Raw genomic sequence first — 25113 nt, 5'->3', positions numbered from 1 at the left:
TCTACTGAGACTTACCATACTACAGCAAAGTTACTAAGTAACGCCCCAAAACTCAACCAGAGAAAACAGAAAGCGCACATAAAAAGATGATAGCTTATGTAGTCAGCAAAAACACTAGGACCCATAATTTTGCTGCTTTAACTACTATGCTTCCCTCATCAAGACTCTAAAAATAATTTTGAAGAAAAAAATGCTTACATAAGAATGGGAAAAAAGAATGGCATTTTTTTACAATATGCTAAGTCACCAAAATAAACCTAACCAGACCAAGCCAATTTAAATGTACATTTTTCATGTACATCTATCTAGGAATCAAACCTAGAGCCTCACACATGCTAGACAAGTGCTCTATCTTTAAGTCAATCTTCAACCAGTTTTACTTTGATTTTGAGACACAGTCTTACTAAGACCATGCTTGAACTGACTGTGATCTCCTGCCTCAACTTCCTAAGTAGCTAGGACTATAGACTGACTCAAATTAGGATAATAATTTTTAAGTAATACTTTCATCACATTTCACTTCTAGATATGAACAAAAAAGGAAGCTATCTATAATAACAGTATGTTTAAAGATTTAGTTTCCCCTAAACTGCATATATATATATATATATATATATATATATATATATTTCCAACAAATGGAAAAAAAACATTTAATATGATATCTTCATTTTTGTTGAAAGAACAGAATAATAAGTAATTATTCATAGCCTTAACAAGAACATACAGTATCAAATGTTTTGACACATATTGTTTTGGAGGCAATATCCAAAAATTTAAAGTTTTATTTGAAAGTGGACTACAGAATGAACATAGAAAAACAAAGAGTTCAGTAATCAAAGTGCAAAACCCTTCTCAGTAACTCAAGAGCTTCTGTTCCTAGGTAAAACTCAAAAGCATGGAAGCCTCAATTCTCTGATCTGGAACAGGTACAGTTACACTGTATCTTCTCCCACCATTGGGGGGGGGATGGTAAATAGGGGACTTTCCAATGCCTAGCATAGGTGATACTATTAACACAAGAAGTATCTCTCTGAGAATGATCCCAAAGCAGGACGACACAGGAAAATTCTCCAGTACTGTAGAAGTATATTTCTGTCGATAGAATCTTGACGTTCATGGATCTAAGCTAATGAAAGAAATACTTGTAATACTATGTAATGAAGGCTGCGAATGGTGACCCATGCCTGTAATCGTAACAAGGAAGGACATCTGCTGAAATTCCACGTGTTCACCACTCATCCTTCTCTAATTATGAAATAAAGGAAGTGCTTTGGGTGCAAAAATGTAAAAACTCCAATGTAGTGGTTCTTTGGGATAAGAAGTTATGAGCATTTAGTGAGGCATATTGCAGCAAGTATGAAAAATGTAGCAAGGAAATTAGACACAGAATGTCCTCAATTGGGCTTATCAACTAGAGGAGTGAAAGGGAATTCAGTACAAGGGACAACAACCAAGAAAAAAGGATGCAACATTCTACACTGAATTGATTGCTTTCACATGTTAAAGGAATGCTGAAACATGTAGACCACACAGCATTCAAGATTCTGCCTTGTGCAAGACATCAGCTTTTCTTTACTCCCTGTCTGTGATGGTTGAATGAAAATGGCCCCATTAGGCTCATAGGGAGTGGCAGGAGATTTGGCCTTGTTGGAGTAGGTGTGGGCTTGTTGGAGGGAATGTGTCATTGGGGGTGGGCATTGATGTTTCAGATGCTCAATCAGGCTCAGTATGGCACTCTTTGTGCTGGCTGCTGATCTAGGTGTAGAACTCTCAGGTCCCTCTCCAGCACCATGTCTGACTGTATGCCACCATGCTTCCCAACATGATGATAATGGACTATACCTATGAACTGCAAGCCAGCCCCAATAAGTGCTTTTCTTTATAAGAGTTGCCATAGTCACGGTGTCTCTTCACAAGAATAGAAATCCTAACTAAGGCACTATCCTAAGAAAGGAATTTAGATCTGGAATGGACAGTGATTCAAAATAGTATGTGGCCCCATCCTGTAGTACCTGCCTGTCTAGATTTGGACTTCATCCGTGTTGTCTCATAAAAAAATATTTTTATCATATTTCCCTCCATTTAAACCTACATGTCCTTGCTTCTCTTTGGACTTTACTATCCAAACAGGTATTTCAAAATATAGATTTCACTATTATCAGCTAACTACTATAGAGGAATCTCTATATTGTACCTCTATATTATTTAGGGATCAATTCTTTCTTACACTTTGAGTTTGACCTAGAAAAACAAACATCTTAGTCTCCACCACTAGCTGACATGACAACAATCATTATTTCAATGCTATTGCCAAAATACTTGCCCCGTCTTTTTGTGACTGTAAATCTCTGAACAATCTCTTTAGAGCAAACCATCAGTATGCCTCAGCCTCCTGCGTGGTTGTTCTCCCTGATGTCAGTCTTACTACCTCTAACCCAACTCTCACATCACTAGAATGTGATTCTTCTCTCATACAAACATGAGCATGTCACTAGTTTTCAAAGCCTTCCTAAGTATTCATTACATGCTGATCTGAAAATGGCATAATATACCTTTCCCCATAAACCTATTCCCCAGCTCAGCCTGGAGTCTCCTCTCTGTCATTTTCTGCCTTGAGATGTGGTTAAGAGCACTGCCTGCTCTTCCAAAGGTCCTGAATTCAATTCCCAGCAACTCATCTGTAATGAGATCTGGTGCCCTCTTGAGGAAAAGACCTGGTCAGTTGTCTTCATTGATTTAGACATGCAACCCAATATGGCCACGTTCAACAGAATCGCCATATATGGGTTGCCCATGTATGCTTCAGCATTGTAAGGGCATAAATTTCATTCCATTTTATTCATTTAAACCACTTGGAGTTTGCTTGCATTTATCATGTTCTCTTTGCATGCATGTCCTTCCACATGGCACCTTCAGGATCCAGAAGAGACTTTTGACTTCCATGGCAACCTCTGCCTATACCCATCAAAGCTCTTCATATAATAAAGTTTCTACATGTTTATCTACCTTTTCTAATAAAGCAGGTTCCTCTAGGAATTATTCATTTTTATGCCACAGAATGTAACACAGTATTCAGAACATAATACTATTCTGTGTTAAGCAAAGGAAACCATAGCCTCTATATGGCCTGCTAGAATTTACAACAAAATCTCATCCTTAACCTACGTAAACTGCTTGCCTGGCATTCCTGAATAGCTATCTCAACTCCCTCCCTTCCTGTAGCATCTTATTCTGATGCTTCACTGGTTATTTTATCTGCAAATCTGAATCAACTCAGTTGGACTTCATGTTTACATCACACCACCAATGGTCACAAAACAGTGATAAAAAAAAAACCCACCCAGCCTGCTAGCTCTTCTACAGTTAACACTAACAAAAGAAATTCATTTAGTAGATTTATGAAAACAATTACCGAATGTCCTCTGAGGTCCTTCCAATACTGCAAGATGTCAGCATGGACTAGCTGAATAGCAGCTCTACTTTCCATACAGTTTTGGTCCCCTGATTTCAGATCTTATCTCCAATACTTATAGAGCTGTCAAGTCATAGTTCATGGACATTACAGGATTGCAGCCCATCAATAACCTGAGCCATCTTTCTAGTAAATAGATTCAATTCCTCCCCAGTCAGTTGGTCAGCAAGGTATTTTTTATCGCACCCTTTTACACTGTAGACGGAACAGTTGTCTCATGCAGTATTACAGCTGGTCTGATCAGAAGTTCAATCCCATTAAATGATAAGGGAAACTGCTCACCAGCTCCCAAATTAAAGAGCGATGATTAAGAGTCATCTCTGCCTCTCATAATTTAGCTGAACCACAGCAGTGAAAGCTTTCTGTTGAGAAATGATAAAGATTTTAACTTGAAAGAAAATTCTAAGTACATTGCTCTTGTTGTCAGAAGTGCAGAGTTAGGGGAAAGAGGAAGAGAAATGTTAAATTAATGCACAAGCGAAGTTCCTGGCCAAGGAATTCTGAGATACCAAAACATGCATTCTACATTTCCAATGCAGAAGGCAAAAACATGAATTTGCATCTATTTCTAACAAAATGGTTGAAATGCACAGGAGTGATGTTCTTAAAGAACTGGAGAGAATTTTATACAACAAGGTGAAGTCTGTGCTCACTGTCAGTATTTTATTTTCTTATTCCCCTAACTAAAGCACGCAGACCTTCAGAGGGGCTCATTGTTATGGCATACTCCACCCCCACCACACCCCCTGCAGCCCCTCAGCAGGCTCAGCGGTGGTCACTCAAATATTCCACCTTCCCACCTCTGTTTTATCCATAATCAGCCAATTAACTTCCACATGATTCTTTTTTACGTTAAGTGCATAGGTGTCTTATCTACGTGTGTGTGCATTTTGCCCATGTGCATCAGTTTCTTGTCTCTGTACCACTCCTACTGCTGGTGCCTGCGGAGGCCAGGAAAGTGCCTTATACTCCCTGCAGCTGGAGTTACAGATGCCTGGGAGCTGTCATGCGGGTGCTGGGAACCAAACTCGGGTCCTCTGGAAGAACAGTGAGTGCTCTTAACTGCTGATCCAGCTCTCCACCGTCACATAATTTTTTATAAGACCAAATTTAAGGGTTGTCCTTCCAGTAGCTTATAATGGCACCCTTGCAACATTCTATCCCACCATCTTGCCAGCACAAACATTTTCCTATGCTCTTTGGCAATGCCTTCAAATTGCTATAATAACATAACACACTTCAAAGAATGTTTTAGAATCTGTCCACACCTCAATATTAGACCAGAGACTACATGAGAGCCATGGTGACTGACACAAAAGACTAAAGAAACATGAATATTGGCTAAATAAGCAAATACTCTACATGACCATACATATGGTGGTAAGACATTAATTGTGAATCAGATAGTAGGTAATATTCATTCTTTACATGGCAATGAACAAGTTACTTTCCTCCCATGAGATTTAGCTTTTTTTAACCTTTTTTAGTAAGAATAATGGGAATGTGGCATGTAGTCTCGTAATGCATACAATGCATAAGGCCCTGGATTCAAGCACAGCAATCAATCCATCAATCAATCAACAGACATCAATCAACCAACAAACTTAAAAGTCTCTTCATACAGTAAACTATAAAACAGGAAGTGTAATTAACCTAGTTTGTACTACAAATGGTTTTATGATGAAACTCAAATAAAATAAAAAGATTTAGATATGTGTTTTTAGAAAAGTTCAAAAAATATTCCACAAAAAACTACAAGTGCATACTAGTAATATCCCATATATTTTAATCAGTGACTTTACAAATTGATCTATCATATAAAAGTAGTTGTTACATATCTCAGAGCAAAAAGTGATGGACAGAATATGAGAGGAAGTAGGGAGAAAGCTATTAACACACATCACGTACTTGTATTAAATTGGCATGCAATAAAAGGGCATAGCATAGTGTAGAAATTTTAAATAAAGATAGAAAATTATTAATTTTTAACTTCTATTCACTTATAACTATTTTTGGTGATGACAGAGAGGAGTTATCTTTAGGCCATACAGTAGGCCCTTCTCATCTTGTAAAAACCATCCTAGGGAGGGAAGGAATTTGATTGAGACAAGCAGAGTCAGCAGGCTGCAAGCTTACACAAAAGAATCGGAGTGTATTTAATAAATACGTGTGAAATGAACATGAATTCTAGCTAGTCTGGCCTTTAGATATGTTCAGAGAGATCCCCACCTACATAAAAACTAGAAAAAAATGTCTCCATTACAATCTGGTTCATAATTCAAAAATTTTATCACCCTTTATTTTCTAATTCTTTGCTTATACAACATATTTAAAATAAATATTTAGTGAGAAGAAAGAAACTTAAATGCTTCTTTTACATGTACTACTGTGACTCCTCTCTGGCAGCCAGTGTCACAGCATTCCATGCTGTTATACAACAAAATCTATGGTTAAGGCCACGGTGCTGATACGCAGCTATAATAGCAGCACTCAGGAGGCAGAGGTGGGTTGATTTCTGTGAGTTGGAAGCCAACCTGCTCTATACAGCTAATTCTGGGAAGGCAGGGCTATACAGTGAGACCCTGCCTCAAAAGAAAATCAAAGCAGACAGGCAGACAGACAGGAGAGATAGATAGATAGATAGATAGATAGATAGATAGATAGATAGATAGATAGATAGATAGATGATGGAGATAGAGATATAAATGGCCACACAAAACACAGCTTATTAAAGATCATAAAATTTAGGATTTCATGATGAAATACCTTGCTTTCAGCTAGCCAGCGATGTGGGTCATAATGTATTTCAGGACCAGAGGTAAATACCTACAAAAAGAAGAAAGAATGTTAAAAATAGATTTTTCTCTAGCAGGAATGTACATAAATAAAATTATTGACCATGCATCCATAGAAATCGTCCTTAAATGCCAGGATTTGAAAAGTGGAAGATTGTATTAAGTACACAATCAATTCAAAGTACAGTTATTAAGTGGCTATTCTGCATGTATTTCGTTGATGACAATAAACAGCCAGCTCAGCGACAGACACAGAAGATGATCTAGCTGTCACGGGCTACTATCACTAGCCTCTGAAGGTGAGCCCATGAGGCTTCACCTGAAGCGCAACCTTGACTAAAGCCTGTTTGCTTTGCCTGTAACCACCTCTCAATGCTGCTCTGTGTAAGGTACTCTACAGAGGTTTAAATGTGCCTACACAGAAACTTAACTCTGTCTTGTTTATCCATCTTTATACATTGGGGTCCATTTTGCTTTGTCAAAGACTGTGAAGAAGAGACAGCTCATCAGAATGAATTTATGTAAGCATTGCTTTAGATTTCAAAACAGACACAAAATTTTGTATTCAACTATATTAGTTGCTCTGATTTCCTTTATACCAACTCATTTATAAAATCACTCAACATCTGGTTTTGCCTTATTACTGAGATGAATCTACACTCAAAAGCTGTTGATGTCTTTATAATTGTAAACACAAATTACATTATTACCAGTTTTTCAAACTCGGTGCTATATAGGATATATTCACAGAACTTCTCGATGTTTTATCTAAAAATATCTCTCTTTTATAAAGAGATGTCTATTCCTAGTCTCAAATGCTTCAATATCTCCATATGTATGTGCACATTTCTCTGTCAGAATAACAGTAGCTAATTTACTTAAATGCATACTTAATGCATACTAAGTATCCACCGCATTCTATATACAAAAGTGTTGTGGTATTACACTCAACCTTTCTCTCAATCACTTATTTCTTTACATTTAACCCAGCTCTCCTGTTGTTTTTGTTTTGTTTCATTTTGTCTTGTGTTTTGAAATAAGGTGTTGCAATGTAGCCCCTGGCTTCTCTGGAACTGTGGAGACCTGGCTGGCCTCTCTTCTGCGGCTCCCATGCTAGAAATAAAGGCCTGAACCACCACACAAGTTCTAACCTAAGGCTGAGCTGCTCCACCTTTTCTTTCATCTTTTTTTTTTAAATTTCATTTTACATTCCAACTACGGTCCTCCCTCCCACTCCTCCTTCCGACCCCCCCTCCGCCGGCCTCCCTCCCAGCCCACCACCACCCACTCTTCCAAGGGTAATAATGCTTCCTGTGGGGAGTCAACAAAGCATGGCACATTAGATTAAGGCAAGAGGAAGCCCCTTTCTCCCGCATTAAGGCTGAGCAAACAATCCCTGAAGCTAAAAGTATTCTCTGTCCCTCTGGGCCCCTAGACAGGTTTCTCTCTGCCCACCTGTTCCCAAATAGCCACTCTGAGTCTTAATATCAGTTACAACTGTCTGCTGAATGTCTTGGGCTTCTTACTGACTACCTCTACCTATAAATTAACCCATTTCCATTAGTTTATATTTTACCATGAGGCTTGTGGCTTGATACGTCCCACCTTCTTTCCTCAGCAGTTACACGGTGTCTCCCTGACTCCACCGTCTCCCTTTCTAAGTATCTTTGAACTTTTCACCTGTCCGTTGGCCAAAGCAGTTTTACTCATCAACTAATAAAAGCAACACATATACAGAAGGACATCCCACATTACATATCACCATAAGGAATTGGCTCCAAAAAGCTAGCTCACATCAGGGCAAGACTCTGGTTCCATTACCAGGGGCCCAGCAGACTGACTAAGCTACACTGCTGTCCTCCACATGCAGAGGGTCTAGTCTAGAGGTCTCGTGGAGGCTCCACAGCTATTGGTCTCGAATTCTTGAGTTCCCACAGGAATGGTTCAGCTGTCTCTATAGATTTATTTTCAATCAGGTTTTCCCTAATTGCCCAAATTTTCTATTTCTTCTTCCTCTTTCAACAATGTACTATGTTGCTAAATATCTGTGAGCATCCATTTGTCACAATTAGACTTCCCTTTTCACTAACAGACTCCATTAAATCTTTACTGCCTCAATTAAATCTTCACTTTGAGCAATAATAAATACTTATTTTGATAGAGGAAATATAAACAATGCTCATGTTTCATGATTTGCTTCACAGGTTTACAAATGATCTCATGCTTTAAAGAACATCTTTAAGCAGTTAAACGTGGCAGAACAACAGGCAATCAGGGTCATTGGGAAAAGATACTATATAAACCAAAGTATAAATGAAATTCACAAGTGTTTCTACACTGCCACGCACACAAAGCCCACTCAATATGGACAACAATGAGTGCCCATCAAGATGCGATCATAGTAAACCTCAAGGAACTGTGACAAGAACATTGTAGCAGAGCTGTGCTATAGGGAAAAAAAGACAAAAAGAGAACATGTATGTATATCTAAATACAGCAAAACACAGAATTACTTTCAGAGTATATTAAAGGAACTTGTTCCCTATAAAGCAGTAGTTCTCAACCTTCTTCATACTGCAACCCTTCAACACAGTTTTTGTGTGGTAATAACTCCCAACCATACAATTATTTTCTTTGCTACTTCATGACTGTAATTTCACTACTGTTATAAATCATAATGTAAATATCTGTGTTTTCAAATGGTCTTAGGTGAACTACTGTTATAAATAGTAATGTAAATATCTGTGTTTTCCAATGGTGAATCATATGAAAGGGTTGTTTGACCTCCAAAGGGGTCATGACCCACAAGCTGAGAATCACTACCACAAAGAAACAATATTTACAAATATTCTTATCCATGAAACTCAGGTGTTTTCCAAGAGCTGCATGGAACAAGTAGTTCTCAACCTTCCTCATGACTTCTTATAACATGACTCACGTGCTTTGATTTTAATGCTCACACATGACTGAAAACTACCCGAAATGAAAATACTTAAGCATGGAGTAAATGCTACATTGCTAATATATGTTCCTTCATATCAAGTTAGGGTTTACAGGTCACATACTCAAAAAGTCTTAACATTGAAGAGAACACATTAGAAGGGGGACAGATAAGTGGCATAAAGACCCCATGGCCTCCCCAGAGTCAGTTTCCCACTTCCACCCCAACGCTGCTCATCTTCAGTCTCACAGCTTTCTCATAGCGACACTTGAACACTGTCTCAAAAGAACATACAGGGAACTAAAGATTGCAAAATATCTACCAACTCTATTAATTCCACCAATTGAAATACTTAAAGTTGGAGCCTTGGAAGTCTTTAACTGAAACAGTATAGTATATTTTTATTTTCTTCAAACATCACTTAGAGAAAAAGAAAGATAGGGGAAAAATCAGGAAAAAGGGAAGAGACCTCAAAAGACCTCTCTCTGGTAGAGGAAGAAAAAAGAACCTAGCTCCAACAGAAAACCACCTAAGCACAATACGGCATTTCAGTGGGGCCATGCCAAAAATGAAGTAAACACAACTGAAATTAAGGCTGCAGCCTGACGTGTTAGGAGGTGTGTCACGTGGAATTCGGCAATGCCAGAGCAACACTTCTAAAGTGTCAGCCTTAAAGAAATTCAGACACCCATGGGACACTCGTTTTATACATCATCTCCTGACAAGCATTAAGTAGGAAGTAATAAACCCATCTAAACATGGGGAGTACACGGATGAGAACTTGAACAACAGGGAAAGTGCAAGAGCAAAGTGCTTACTTGGCCTGGCCCCAGTCAGTCTACAAAGTTTCAAGTCCTACTTCAGATTTCATCACACTGAATGTAGGAAAAGTACCCAGCCCCTCCAGGTCTGCTTCTCTTTTCTACACTATATTTTATGGAGTATTGGAGAGACGGGTTGACGTTAAGGGCCAAGGGAGACACAGCCTATACCAAACTTATCATTGAACCTCTCAAGAAGAATTAAATAGATGGTAGCAACATTACTAAGAGGCTACCATGGTGGAAAATTCAGAAACCAAGCTTCTTGACTCAAAGAATGTTTTCCTTGATCAATATTGCTACCTCTTTGTTGATGGGCTTTCCTGCACTGAGTGAGACATGGGTAACTGAGTAGAACAACATCACACTTTCACCGGGACTGGGTAGGTATAAATAGTTTCTAATTCCTAAGCAATGCAAGAAGTTATTTTGTTTCATAAAAACTTATTGAAACAAAAATGAAACTCCCATGTAATCACATGTTACAATCCCATTATAATTATATGTTTGAAAACAAACTGAAAATTTAAGGCACACTGAAAACTCATAATTACTTTCAATTTCTCCAATGAATCTTTGGAGAAAGTTTTACAAGCTGCATCAATTTCCTTTCCTATTACACCAAGAATGGATTCCTGTTCCGTCTCCAAACAAAGAAGTTGATCCTTCAGCTGTAGCCTGGCCTCTTCCATCCTCCTCAAGTGCTCTTCTTCATTACTTATATGTTTCTCCTGTGGCATGAGAAATAAAACAGAACCTTATTAAGTAGAGCCAAGACACAGGTATCTATGCAACCCATCCTAAGAACAGGATTAGAACAGATATGACCAGCCATCCCTTCACTTAGAACAATAGATATCCCATGAGAACTCAAGTATAAACAACTGGCGAAAATTCTACAAACAAAAGAAATAATGTTGAAAATGTCCTTTGTGGTTTGTTAACAGTGCTGTTAGTGGGTCAGAAGAAAAGCTAAAATCATAAATTGATCTGGGGTGAACCCTAAACATTACTAAAACACAGAAATATAAATTACAAAATATGGTGCTTGCTTTCAATGTGTTATCACCTAAACTCCATCACAACATGCTCCTCTGATGTGGGAGTGATTTCTTATTAATAAAGAAACTGCCTAGGCCCCTTGATAGGCCAACCCTTAGGTGGGTGGAGTAAACAGAACAGAATGCTGGGTGAAAGAAGCTTAGTCGAGGAGTCGCCATGGTTCTCCCACTCTAGACAGACGCAGGTTAAGATCTTTCCTGGTAAGTGCACCTCGTGGTGCTACATAGATTATTAGAAATGTGTTAAGAGGCTGAAACTAATGGGCCAGGCAGTGTTTAGAAGAATACAGTTTCCATGTAATTATTTTGGGGCATAAGCTAGCCATGCGGGCGGGCGGCCGGGTGTCGGGGACACAGCCTCGCTGCTCCTATCACTACACTCCTCCTGTAAAGTTCTCATCTTTTTGATGCCATCATACCACACACATGCTTTTGAGATATGAAAATTTAATAAAAACCAAGATGGAAACACATTCCAAGTAAACAAATACATTTAATGAAGAGAGGTTTGTCAAAAGTCCTTGAAGAGATTACAAGTACTTTGGGGGTCTCCTCTAGGCAGAACAATTTACGATCATTCATATTTATTATACAATTCTCAATAGTTGTGATTAAATAATTTCATTAAAAACAAGCACTCTTGATAGGAAAAGCTCAAAATTCCCAGTGCCCCCCAAGTCGACATCTTTAGGAACATTGACACAACACTGAGAATGTCTCACTCTGGTTGTGAATTAGAAATGTTTAACTGGGAAGGTCAACAAAAACAGTTCAAACCCTCAAAAGCTCTAGAATATGAGCTGCTCCTGATCTCAAGCATGTTGAACAAATGCGCTAGAAATTCAAAGCCATATAACACAGGCCTTGTAAGATAATGAAATTACTAGAACTGAATAAATAACAGACCATAGTCTAGGTGTTAGTATGTTCAATCATTACACACTAGCCTAGTAATCTTCAACAATTAATAAGACACAAGAAAACCCCATAAAGTGTGCGGGCAACAAGGCCCTCTAATTTAAAAAAAAAAATGATTGGAGTTAGAAAGATGGATCAGCAGGTAAGAACACTGGCTGGGCCCAGTGGACCTCAGCTCAATTCACAGCACGTACATGACAACTTACAACTGTCTAATTCTGTTCTAAGGAATCAGATGCCCTCTTCTGGCCTCTGTGGCCCCAGGCACACAAATGGGTGCCAGACAGACTTTCAGGTGAAACACTCAAATATATAAGATAAAAATAAATAAATCTCTTTTCCTTTCTCAAAGAATATATCATGATCATACAATCCTCTCCCTCTGCTCCTCCCAGTTCCTCCCCACTTTCCCTCCCCTCCAGATCCACTCCCTTCTGTCTCTCATTAGAAAAAAACAGGCTTCTAGGTGATAACAACCAAACACAACAAAATAAAGTATAATAAGATGAAGCAAAAACTATCATATTGGACATAGCAGCTCAACAGAAGGAACAGAGTCCTAGGACCAGACTCAAGGTCAGAGACCCACTCATTCTCATACTAAGGAAGGCCAAAATCACTAAGCTAAAAATTGCCATATATGTGCAGAGGACCTGGTGGAAACCAATATAGGCACCGTGGCTGCCGCTTCCGTCTCTGGAGCTCATCGCTGGCTTGCTCAGTTGATTCATGAAAGGAAGAGTAATGTCTTTACAAATAAATTTAAATAAATGATTTAAATTTGGCTAATATTACAAAATAAATTAAAGCTCCCCTGCCAATAAGTGTAGAGCTCTTGACAAGTTATCTCCTGCCTTTCCAGGCAGTCTTACCTTCTTTTCTACTGTCTCCTCCTCTGACTCAGTTTCTCAAACACACCTACTTATGTCTATCCTGGACTCATGGATTTTTACAACTCTGTCCAAAGTTGTTCTACCTCAATATAGGGCTAGTGAAAAGAAACCATTTGTCTTGATGAACTCAAGTTAATCCATTACCTGGATCTGGTCCTCAGATTTAGAAACTTGAAACTGGAATTTTTCAATGTATTATCACCTAAATTCCATTACAACACGCTCCTCCTACAGAGTTCTCATCTTGTGAATGCCAGAATACTACACACATGCTTTTGAGACAACCTTAGTTTAGGACTATTGTTATCCTGTGACTGTCAAAAATGCTGAGATTGTGATCTCTGTACGCTATATCTTCACTGACCACAAAAACTCTACTGCCCAATCATAATTCTTTCTGAAGCAGCACACTAGATCCAACCTCCCTTTGAAGGGAAACGCACAGGACCATGGGACAACACAAACTACGTCATTCAGTTCAACTGCCTTGTCCTTCAGGAATTCCTTAACATTTCAGATACAAGTTCCTCTAGCCTCTACATGAGCATCTAAACCTTCAAGGTCTAGACTATCTGACACAGCTTTAAAAACATAATGCGTAAGTTCTTTCCCACCACTAAAACCTAACTTTCCAGAGAAAATTTCCTTTTTTCGCCACTATCTTTTTTTTAAGGAGGTTTCTGACATCATACAATACTTTTGTATTCTCTATATGGGTCCCATGACCATCAATAGATATAAGTTTGTGGCCAGGAGGCAGAAGCAGGTGAATCTATGTGTTCAAGGTCAGCATGGTCTACAGACTGAGTTCCAGGGCAGTCTCCAAAGACAGAGAAACCCTGTCTCAAAAAACCAAAAAGATGTAAGCTTGTCCATGCCACCTTAGAGCAGTGCTGTGGTTTCATTGAGTTTGGGTGTTGGAGGCCTGGCCAATCACGTGGCGATGGTCTATGAGCAGCTCCTAGTTGAGGGCCACTGGAGATGCTGTCCTCAATAGAAATTAACACAGTTCTGAAAAACTGACTTGCTTTCACAGCAGGGCTGAGGAAGTTAAAGCGCGATCCTCCCAGGCTTTCAGGCTTCCTGTCTCACCTGAGATCTGACATGCACATGCTCCCCGCATAATGTAATGAAGCCACGAATACTCAGCAGAGCTGGACTGTCCAGACATGGGCTGTCTGGCTCCAAAACTTGGAGCTTAATAAATTTCTATATACATGATTCAGCTTCAGGTTTTGTTATAGAGATGAAAATGGAAAAAAAATGAGAAGGAATGCTCTAGATAAAGCAGACTTCTATGGCCTAGATGGAGGGTAATAAGACCCAAAGACCCAACGAATCTCTCCGGAAAATCTGCCCTCCCATTCTGCTCCATTCTTCACAGTTGGACTGTCCGAACACTGCTTTGTAGTGCATAGCAGTTGAATATATTGAATAGATATGGAGAGAGTGGACAACCTTGCCTTGCTTCTGATTTCAGTAGGATCGCAGTGAGTTTCTCTCCATTTAGTTTGATGTTGGCTATTGGCTAGCTGTATATTGCCTTTATTATGTTTAGGCATGTTCCTTGTAGCCCTGCTCTCTCCAAGACCTTTATCATGAAGGGATGTTGTATTTTATTGAAAGCTTTTTCAGCATCTAATGAGATGATCATGTGGGCTTTATTTTTCAGTTTGTTTATATGGTGGATTACGTTGACAGATTTTCATATGTTGAACTATCCCTGCATCTCTGGTATGAAGCCATTCATCCCAGAAATGAGTTAATTTAAGATAAAAGACTTAGTTAATAAAAAACCTGAGCTAATAGGCCAAGGAATGTTTTAAATAAAAAAAAAAGAATGTGCTAATCAAAACCCAACTGTAGTGGTGCACGCCTTTAATCCCAACATTCAGAAAACAGAGGCAAGCAGCAGAGCTCAGTGAGTTTGAGGCCAACCTGGTTTACAAACCAAGTTTCAGGAGAGCCAGGACTCTACACAGAGAAATCTTGTCTCAAAAAACTAAACAAAATGTAAAGATGAAAAAAAAAAAAAGAAAAGAAAGAAAATGTGCTAATCACAAAATGATAAAGCAAAGTCCCATTGACAGAACAGCAGAGGTGTCGCAAAGTGTCCACTTTAAGACAAGAAAGGTTTATACTAGTGACATGGATGTCTAAAAGAAACGCTAAACTCTTTAAAAGTTCAACCTCTCTCTCTCTCTCTCTCTCACACACACACACACACACACACACACATACACAGCTCAACCCATTAATTTATAATTCCATGATCAAGGCATAATGCTACAATTATAGACAGATATTTGAACATTTTCTTTATGCTCCATAACACTTTCTCCATGGTCCTAAGACTGTAAAAAAAAAAACATAACTTTAATAGTAATGTAACAGCTTCAAAAATAAAGAACAAAACCAAAATGATCTCTTGATAGGCTCTGTGACACTGAGCTGTAACCTCAAGGCATTAAAGGGTGAGGCAAGAGGACTGAAGTTGAATTTCTGTCTTGTCTGTACTGCAATTCAAAGCCAGCATAGGCAAATTAGAGAGACTGTCTCAAAATATAAAAACAAAAAATATTTGAAAAGAACAATAACAAGCTAGGCGTGGTAATGTATACTTTCAATGAGCACTCCCTAAACAGAAACAATTTCTGTGAGTGAGAAGCCAGCCTGGTTTATATAGTGAGTTCTAGGACAGCCTAGGCTACACAGTGAGACCCAGATTTGAAAGAAAGAAAGGGGGGAAGGGAGTGCTAAAAATGGCATTTTTTCCAAAATATTTATAACATGAAATTAAAAACATTTTAACATACTTTAACAAAACTTATTTTAAATAAACTGCTCATAGCCTAAGTAAATCATTAATTTTTAAAGTAATCATTTCCTTTACCTTGAAAACAAACTTCAATAAGAAAATATGAAATGCTTCCATCCTAAGACCATCTTTAACACATCACTGGGGGAGGAGAGATAGCAAGTAGAACACACAGGGACCACACACTACCAAACAGCGGAACTAAAGCCAGTAAGATTTAATTAAGATTTATTGGCAGTGTGGCTTGTTAAACTGGAGCTACACACATCAGTCAAGAAGTTGTGATGAGGAATATTCCGGAACTTAGGGAAACAGCTTACTCTAGCTTTAAATTCAACAGTTACATTACACATAAATTATGAAACCTCCCTGAACAAAGCTTGGACCTGCCTATAAGTCCTTAACCTGACTCTGTAAGGAAGGCTCCCACCCCTCATGCCAGTGGCAGCAAGAGACCTGTGGCACCCTGAAATGTCAGCCATGGAGAAAAGCCATCCACTGTGAGTTTTGTTAGAGATGTGGAAACCACGTCACCAAACTGTAACCCCAACTGTCTTGCAAAATAGGCAGAAGAAAACTATTATTTGTGGAAATCCCTTCTGGTGCTTGTCGCGTCATAACCACTTTGTTCAAACCGAATTAAAGACAGAAATTACACAATAGTAAATTCTGTAAACTCAAACTAGTCGTATACATGGATGTTGATATAAAAAGAAAATGAGCAAAACAAAATAAAAGGTCTGTGATGTGGCTCCATGGATTAAAGTTGAGGAAACGCAAGTACTTAAGCCAAACTCCCAGAACGAGGGCAAAGGTAAAAGAGATTGGACTCTACCAAGTTATCCCCTGACCTACACATACACACAATGGCACATGAACCACATGCACACACATCATTTATATACTCAAAGACACACAATAATAAGTTAAATAGAAAAGCAATGGTAACTTTAAACTCAAGAAATCAGACAGAACTTCATAAATACCTACTTGTCGTCTTGAGAGCAGCAGTGCTGAGAGAGGAAGACAAAGAGAAGTTCAGGAAAACCAAGAATTCTCCACTGTGCTAAAGCAGTAACATGTGCCTTCCTCACCCACATGGACATTACAGAAACAACATACAACCTCAAGCTTCAAACAGGAACATGGGCCATTTCCATGATACTCCACATGACCCCATACTATAACACCTGCCATGATATAGATCTTACGTCTGGCTCCTCGCCAATCTGAGCTTTTTTTAGTTGTTACCAAACAAAGTATCTCAAATACCAATCAATTAATAAATTATTTTCTATTCCTTTACAAGCATTTCCTTAATGCAGCCTCTTACGTCCCACTTTTGGGGGGGATATTTTTATCACAAATTAATGTTGAACTCACTGAGGCAATGTGTACACAAACAGGCTCATTGTTTATAAATATTTAAGCAGGCAAATGAAAGAATACTGTAACTCTACTAGAAGATAGGTGTTCTAAAACAAAAAATTTACTTTTAGGTTACATACACACTGTTCTGCTTCTTTTATAGACATACTTTGCATCATTTCCTCCGAAGGATGGGGAAGCTACAAGTAACAGTGCAGAAGGGGTTAGCCTGAGATGCTGGATAAAACAGCAGAGCTAACAAGACGGACAGTGCATGAGAACATGAGTTCTGACCTCATGCATATGAAAATCCAGGTGGGACTGGCATCCAATCCACAGCACTGGCTGTAGCAGCCTTCAAACGTTATCAATAAAACAAACAAAAACAGGAGAAATTCAAATTTAAACATGCAACCTCCGTTTACGGAAAATTATTCTTGGCTCAGGCCTTATAGCACCCTCTTCTAAGATAGAACTGAGAAATACAAAGACCATTTACAGCATGATCAAAAGTTGATGGGTATACATTGGCTATATTCCTAGAAATTAATTCTCACAGTTAAAGAAAAGAATACTATCTAGGGAGCACTTTATGCATTCACTATTAGAATCACTAATCTGTGATTATTATATATTTCTATTGTTAAATGCCTAGAAACAGAAATAACATTTGGTATTTAAAAGTCAGCTACTTCTGTTGAGTATCTACTTATAAAACAAAATATGAACAAGAAAACAAACTAATGGGTTTTTTAATTATGCATCTGGAATGAGTGTTGTTCAGTTTTCAGAGAAAAAAATTACAAGCTATCTCAAATAACAGTATTTGCATGTTTAGTCATGTCTCTAAAACCCATCACGATTTCCTCCTCTCCTTCTTCCCATAAAGCACTTCTTCTCAAGAAAGAGAAGAGAAGAAAGTGTGAAAGTAAATCACCAAGTCACACAGCTAATATCCACGACAAAAAACACCTCCTATTGGTTTTTACCTAAAATCTACAGAACACTCTCGATCATCATCAAATGAGAAATGAATTGAGTCGATTAGCACTTTAAAGAGCAGTAAAAGAGTCATTGAAAACAAACATGGGCAGCCATTTTATGTTCACTTTTAAGGTCAAGAAGAGCCAGCAAGGCCTAATTAACTTCAAAGCAATCACCGAAAGAGGTGTGATATGAAATCATCCTATGACCTTTGTTTTGACACCATAGTCAATCATACGTAGCATTACTTAGCCCAATATTTATTGTGGAGATCATATGTAACTATGGAAGAAAAGAAAAGCAGACTAACGGAAGGATTTTCATGGAAAGTGCCCAACACATTTGCTTTCCTCTCTGTGCCTGTAGCTATCACCGGAATTGAGTTAAGGAGTAGCAGGCCGCTCTACCTAATCAAGAGCTAATATGACTGGCAAACTTGGACTTTACTACTTCAGTGCTTTTAAAATCAGCCACTGTGGTGGTTGAAAAAGAGATGGCTAGGCAGATAAAATTGCTTGCTGTCCAAAAGCACAGGGACCTAAGCTCAGACATACAACATATGCGTGTAACATCCAGGTCATCCTCACAAACCTGTAACCCTAGCAAGGGAAGACGAAGACAAGACTCCTAGGCCAGGTGTGGTAGTGCACACCTTCATTCCCAGCACTTGGGAGGAAAGCAGACAGATTTCTGGGAGTTCTAGTCCAGTCGGCCTGGTCTACATACTAGGTTCCAGGGCTAGAAAGAAGACACCCAGTCTCAAACTTAAAGTGGCCCAAAGCATGAAAGAGTAATGCTCACAGTCAGCTCACAGCGCATATGATTTCCTTTATCCTCAAGCTTCTAGAAAACTTTAAAATCAAGATCTTCTTCCTGCTGCCATCAAACCACCAAGTCAAAAACAAGGAGTGATTTTTGCAGAGTAGCAAAGACTGTACAGAGCACACATCTTATATTCATACGGTTTTTCATTACCCTGTATTCAGAAGGAAGACTATCTTAATGTCACCGTTGAGCCTTCATCCAGCAACTGATGCAAGCAAATGCAGAGCTCCCAAAGTCCAGTTGAAGAGTGGGAGGAGTGAGAATATAGCAAGGACGTCAAGACCATGATGAGGATACAGAAACTCCAGCCTGACAGCAAGGGAACCAGCATAGGACCAAACTAGGCCCTCTGAATGTGAGAGACAGTTGTATGGTTGGGACAGACTTCAGGGGCCACTGGTAGTGAGACCAGGATTTATCCCTACTGATTGTACTGGCTCTTTAGAAAACATTCTCTTTGGAGGGATACCTTGCTCAGCCTAGACATAGTGGGGAGGCCCTTGGTCCTGCTAAAAAGCATGTGCTGGACTTTGTTGACTCTCCATAGGAAGCCTTACCCTCTCTGAAGAGTGGATAAGGGTGGGATGCAGGGGAGCTGGAGACAGCAGGAAAAGGGGAGAGAATGGGAACTGGGATAGACAGACAGACAGACAGACAGACAGACAGACAGACAGATAGACAGATAGATAAGAATACAGCTAATCTAGACTATAAACCCCAGGCAGAGATATACCCATTACCATTTACTGTATTTAACAAATTTAGAAATCATGGATGAAATTTTGGGTGAAAGAACTTGAAAAATATGCATTGTGTAAAATGCCAACTCTATCTAAAAATGATTGAGTAAAAAGAGGAAATTGGCCAAAAAAAAAACCAGCAATCACTAACAGATGTCAAAATAAAAACAAACTATATTTTTTTAACTGACAGATAACATCGAATGTTTTTATTGTGTAAAACACATTTAAAGAAGTGTACACACATTGCGGACTGATTAAATCAAACTGAGAGAGACATTTCCTCAGTGCCTATCATCTCTACTATGAGAGCACTAACTTCTTCCCTCTTTCCTTCTCCAGAGCACAGAGACCTCTCTATTCACTCACTTCTGCCTTTCACAGATACATCTTATATGGAAATCTCAGATTATAATTGGTTTCTCTAACAAAAATCAATAATTATTTCCATTCCAAAATACATAAACGTAAAACAAAAATAGCTAAATGCAGTAGCCATGGACTAGATTCAACACTACAAATTCAATAAAAGGACACAAACCTGATTCATTATAGTGACACTAAATAAAGAAGAAAATGCAGAGAATCTATGTCCGATTCTGCCTCACCCTGCTTCTATCCCAATGCCAGGCAAGACATTATATTTTCTCAGTTTTAGAGTCCAACACTAAAACTATGCACAAATATAAATGGTAATTATCATTTGGCAGGTCTCATTTGTATAAGAAAATTACCCCCAGTGTTTTGTCCAATATAGCCAGGCCTCACTTTACAAATGATTTAAATAAAGCGTTTCATGGGAACAAAAACACACCTCCGTGGATCAGGATGCAGCAACACTTAAGTTCCTATGTTCCCCCATTTCTTCGATGGCTCACAGTCTGTGATCTTAAAGTATTTCCTGATAGTGTCATTGAAGTTAATCTCATCCCTAAGGAACTAAAACAAGGTAGTGAACAGACAGCTCAGGATCACTACTGAAATGAGCAAGTACTGCTTTAGATAGCTGAGCATCTCAACTATTAACTTCTGCCAGCAGACCAGCAAAGGTTCCTACCAAGTCTCACAAATGACAAGAACAGGGTTGCTCACTGTACATCCTCCTTCCAAAGGACAAAGGCAGACACTGGGTAAGCTGATGGAGCATTCAGGCTGAGTCCTATAATGTTTTAGGCAACACCACTTTTGCCTCTGGTCCACTGTTACCTAATAAACACAGCAATGCTAGTACACAGACTTTGTGGTATATAGATCTTGGACAAACCCGAGGAATCTCAACTTTGATGAGGTTAACTAATTAAAGGTATGCATACGACAGCAACTCCTGAGAGCAGTGCATATGGGGACAACTCTTAAAGGAGAAGTGGAAAATGATGGCGGGAGGTATATCTAGCTTCCTCCAGCTATGGGTAGTGAGGAAGAAGAAACATATGCAATAATTCTAGCTGGAATACTCAAGAATAATAAATACTTTCCACCCATATAATTTCTCATTTTCTTGTATAGCTGAAATACAAGAAATCAGTAAAGAAAATCGCTAACAATAAATAAATGTCCTTCTGATGCTTGTGCTGAAATTAGAAAAATAACAATGAACATTACCTTCATTTTTTCACTATTTTTCTTATAGGCTTTATGTATCTGCATCAACTATTAGATATGTTATTGTACAAACTAAAGGAAAAGGCAATGTGTATTTATAAGCATAATAATATATTAAATACTGTCATAATTTTAAGCACCCATTATTTCTAAAATAGTGTACAAGCATGTTTAAAGTTAAAACCTACCTTAATACACAAGCTACATAATCTACGCAATCACTTTGAAACCTCTAGGAGTAACAGCATCATTCATAAACCTCTACCTATTAGAATATAAATTTTTAAAATTAGATCAGACACAGTGTTTTATACTTCAGATATTTAAACTATCAACATGAAAACACTGTTTAGCTGCTGAGCACAACTGATACAATTACCCTCTAACTCTGGTAGATCCCCATATGCTAGTGAAGCCAATGCAAATGTGTCTGAGATATACTGAACACTCTTATGAATTTTGAGATGAATGCCAGAACAATCAAAAGGTTAACATCAACAAGATCATTTTAGAACAATGGAAGAAATAAAGAATTTTCCCTATAAAACTGAAGCAAAAGGAATAATAAACTTTAATGACAGTATGCACAGGAGAAAATTATTTCAGTAACATTTCAGAAGAGCATTTTCCCTCATAATAAGTTTAATAAAAGTCTGAAATACATGTGTAAATGTTCTGTGTGTTATACATTGCTTTTTCCCTGTTATGGAAAGTGGAAAATAACACTTGTCAAAGTAACAATCAGAAGGTAGAGAAAACACATTTTAATACAGCATCACCATTAAACATACGGGCAGGAAAAGTGGAAGGTAGTGACTTGGTGCACACAGACTTACGGCAATCCTCCCCAGCCATCAATGCTATCTATCACTGTTGCTAATGCGTTATAGGATGTTTACTACACTCTTGGCTTTTCTTACATCTTCGGACAATAAATACAGCCAAAAGAAAGGGTACAAACAAAATGATATTTTAAAAGGTGTGTAAATGTGACACTGTCTTGCACATGTGTTTGTTGTGTTGTGTATTAGAAAGAGAGTTTCCACACGTTTATGCTAATATTAAAGAGAGACAAGCAAGAGTACCACTATGAAGTACAGGCTTCCCTTGGGTTACAACATAGCCAAAGGAAATCCTGCTCATCTGTTTCACTTCATGAAGCCTCATCAACCTAGTCACTGTGCTGCTTAAACAGTAATTAAAGTCCTTATCCTTTCCTTCACTAACAGAATGGTTTTTGTTTGTTTAGATTATTTTGTTGTTATTGCTGTTTTCACATCTGACCTTGTTACAGATAGATAGATAGATAGATAGATAGATAGATAGACAGACAGACAGACAGACAGACAGATAGATGCGTACACACACACACACACATATATATGCCTAGCACACCTACTATATGTTAGACCTCTGTGCCTGCTGAAGGAGGCTGCTCGTTGGTTCCCGGCTGCTTAGCCCCAAAATAATTACACAGAAACTGTATTAATTAAATTATTGCTTAGCCCATTAGCTGTCACTTTTTATTGGCTATCTTTTACATATTAATTTAACCCAATTCTATTAATCTGTATATTGCCACGTGCCTGTAGCTTACTGGCTAAAGAAAGTTCCAGTGACTGTCTACTGCAGGGCTACATGGCTTCTCTCTTATTCTGTCCTTCTTTCTGCCAACATTCAGTTTACTTTTCTCCGCCTAGCTAAGTTCTGCCCTGCTATAGGTCCAAAGCAGTTTTTTTATTTACTAATGATAATCACAACATACAGAGAAAAATCCCACATCATGTGTCTCATCCTAGATAAAAGATACCCAAGATAAAATTCCAGTCTATCAACAGCAAGCATGGACATAAAATGGTTCAGCTATCCAGTTCATCTAAGTCCCTGCTACCACAGAAGATGTATCTATTGCATATGTGTCTTTAACTTCAAAGTGCCAGGATGTCTTTGCTCTGCACTATAACACGCCATCATGACTTAACTATATTGGACACTGAAAATCCAAAAGTACAAAATCTGGAAAAAAAAATCCAAAATTCACACCTTTTGAGAACAGCAAGATGTCATAAGTGAAAAAATGATACAGCTGACTTCATGAAACATTTTGCAACCAAAATACAGTCGAATTAAGCACAAAACTACTTTTAGGTTCCACAGATATATAGATATAGATATAAATATAGATATAGATATACACATACATACATATTGAATGCCTCCTATGTTTGGACTTCATTCCTGTTCTCAGGGTGCCTAATAATGCAAATACTAAACAAAAAACTAAACAAAAAAATCTGAAGTCGGGCAGTGGTAGCACACACCTTTAAACCCAGCACTCAGGAGGCAGTGGTAGGGGAATCTCTTGAGTTTGAAGCCAGACTGGTCTACAAGAGTTAGTTTCAGGACAGGCTCCAAAAACTATAAACAAACCCTGATGGGGAACCTCCATCAGCCAATGGCTTTTGAGAGGCTGGACCAGGTTGAGGTGTGGCTTTGGGGTGCCAAAAAGCCGCAGTCCCACCCACTTACCCCTCTTCTTCCCGTGCTCCATCCACACTTGGATGTTGGACCCCTGTTGCTCATCTGTGAGTTTCCTTTTTTAATAAAGAAATATTTGAGTATACTCTATTTGGAGTTAGCTTGGGATTATTTGACTAGAGTTCCCCCCCAATTTGATGTGTTCTGCATCAAAATCCTGTCTCGAGCCACACACCCCCAAACTCCAAAAGCAGAAACACACCAGCTCCAAAAATTTGTCAATGAAGAAAAAAAAAGGGAAGTGTGTATATGTGTATATGAGTCTAACAAGTGAGAGGTAAAGTTCATCATGGAACTGGGCCTATCTGCATCCTGCCCTAGGAACTATGCAACTGAAACAGGAATTCTTCAAATCTGTGACAACATATACAGACCTGGAACATCACCATCAGAAGCAGGTAAGACACATTTAAACTAAGTAAAGCAAAGTAAACTTTACATTTTCAACTGACCACATTTCTAGTAATTTTTAATATTTTTGATGCATAATTAATAAAAACTCAGAGAGAGAAATTGGGGTTCAACCTGAAGGTCAGAAAAGCAAAGCAGCCAGCCACTGGCTCTTACCTCAACCTCAGTCCAAAATTGGCGATCCTGCCTCCAGGAATCTCAAAATGAGACTAAGAGCTGTCTCCTCCCATCTTATAATCCTCTCTAGCTCTGGAATAGAAGGTGTGCACCTCTACCCCTGGTTTCTATGGCAAACTAGTGTGGCTACTGGGATTAAAAGTATGTGTTATTGCTTCCTGGTCTGTAAGGCTAGCCAGTGTGGCTGTTTTACTTTTCTGATCTTAAGGCAAGATTTATTAAAATAAAAATGAAATGCCATAAATATTTTTATTTCTAAGTGTATGCATTGTGACCGTAAGCTGTAACATGTGTGAATGCCTGTACAGGTCAGAAGGGGTTGGGTCTTCTGGGGCTGGAGTTACAGGCAGTTTGTGAGCAGTCTGATGTGGGTGATGGGAACTAGGGTCCTCTGGAAGAGAAAGAAATACTCTTAACTGATGGAGGAAGGTAATTGGTTAATTATAATAAACCAACTACTTGGCCTCATAGCTTAGAACATAGATGGGAGGAGTAAACAGAATAGAATTCTGGGCGGAAGAGGAAGTGAGGTCAGACTCTGCTCTGCTTCCAGAAGGACCGGACAGCTCTGCTCTCTGGAGCAGAGACGCCATGCTCTGCTCTCCCAGGCAGCTCCAACCCACGATGGACTTAGGCTAGAATCTTCCCGGTAAGCGCACCTTGGGGTGCTTACACACATTACTAGAAATGGGCTAGTCCAGGTGCGAGAGTTAGCCTAGAAGAGGCTAGATAGAAATGGGTCAAGC

General features: G+C 38.7%; 1 protein-coding gene across 3 annotated transcripts in view; it reads right to left on the bottom strand.

The window, feature by feature from the left end:
- Cep128 (centrosomal protein 128) overlaps positions 1 to 25113 on the bottom strand; it is a 340975-nt gene that overhangs the window by 192532 nt on the left and 123330 nt on the right. For all 3 annotated transcript variants that reach the window (XM_050152396.1, XM_050152395.1, XM_050152394.1), the window contains 2 exons: positions 10587 to 10763; positions 6242 to 6301 (listed from right to left, as the gene is read on the bottom strand). In XM_050152396.1, the coding sequence (XP_050008353.1) occupies positions 6242 to 6301; positions 10587 to 10763 (237 nt within the window). The remainder of the gene's footprint in view (positions 1 to 6241; positions 6302 to 10586; positions 10764 to 25113) is intronic.

Source organism: Alexandromys fortis, unplaced genomic scaffold (assembly GCF_014885135.2).
Source record: "Alexandromys fortis isolate MF-2015 unplaced genomic scaffold, M_Fortis_MF-2015_v1.1 scaffold_47, whole genome shotgun sequence".
Taxonomy (NCBI): domain Eukaryota; kingdom Metazoa; phylum Chordata; class Mammalia; order Rodentia; family Cricetidae; genus Alexandromys; species Alexandromys fortis.
The sequence above is the reverse complement of the archived record's forward strand: the minus strand, read 5'-3'. Positions and strand labels throughout refer to the sequence as shown.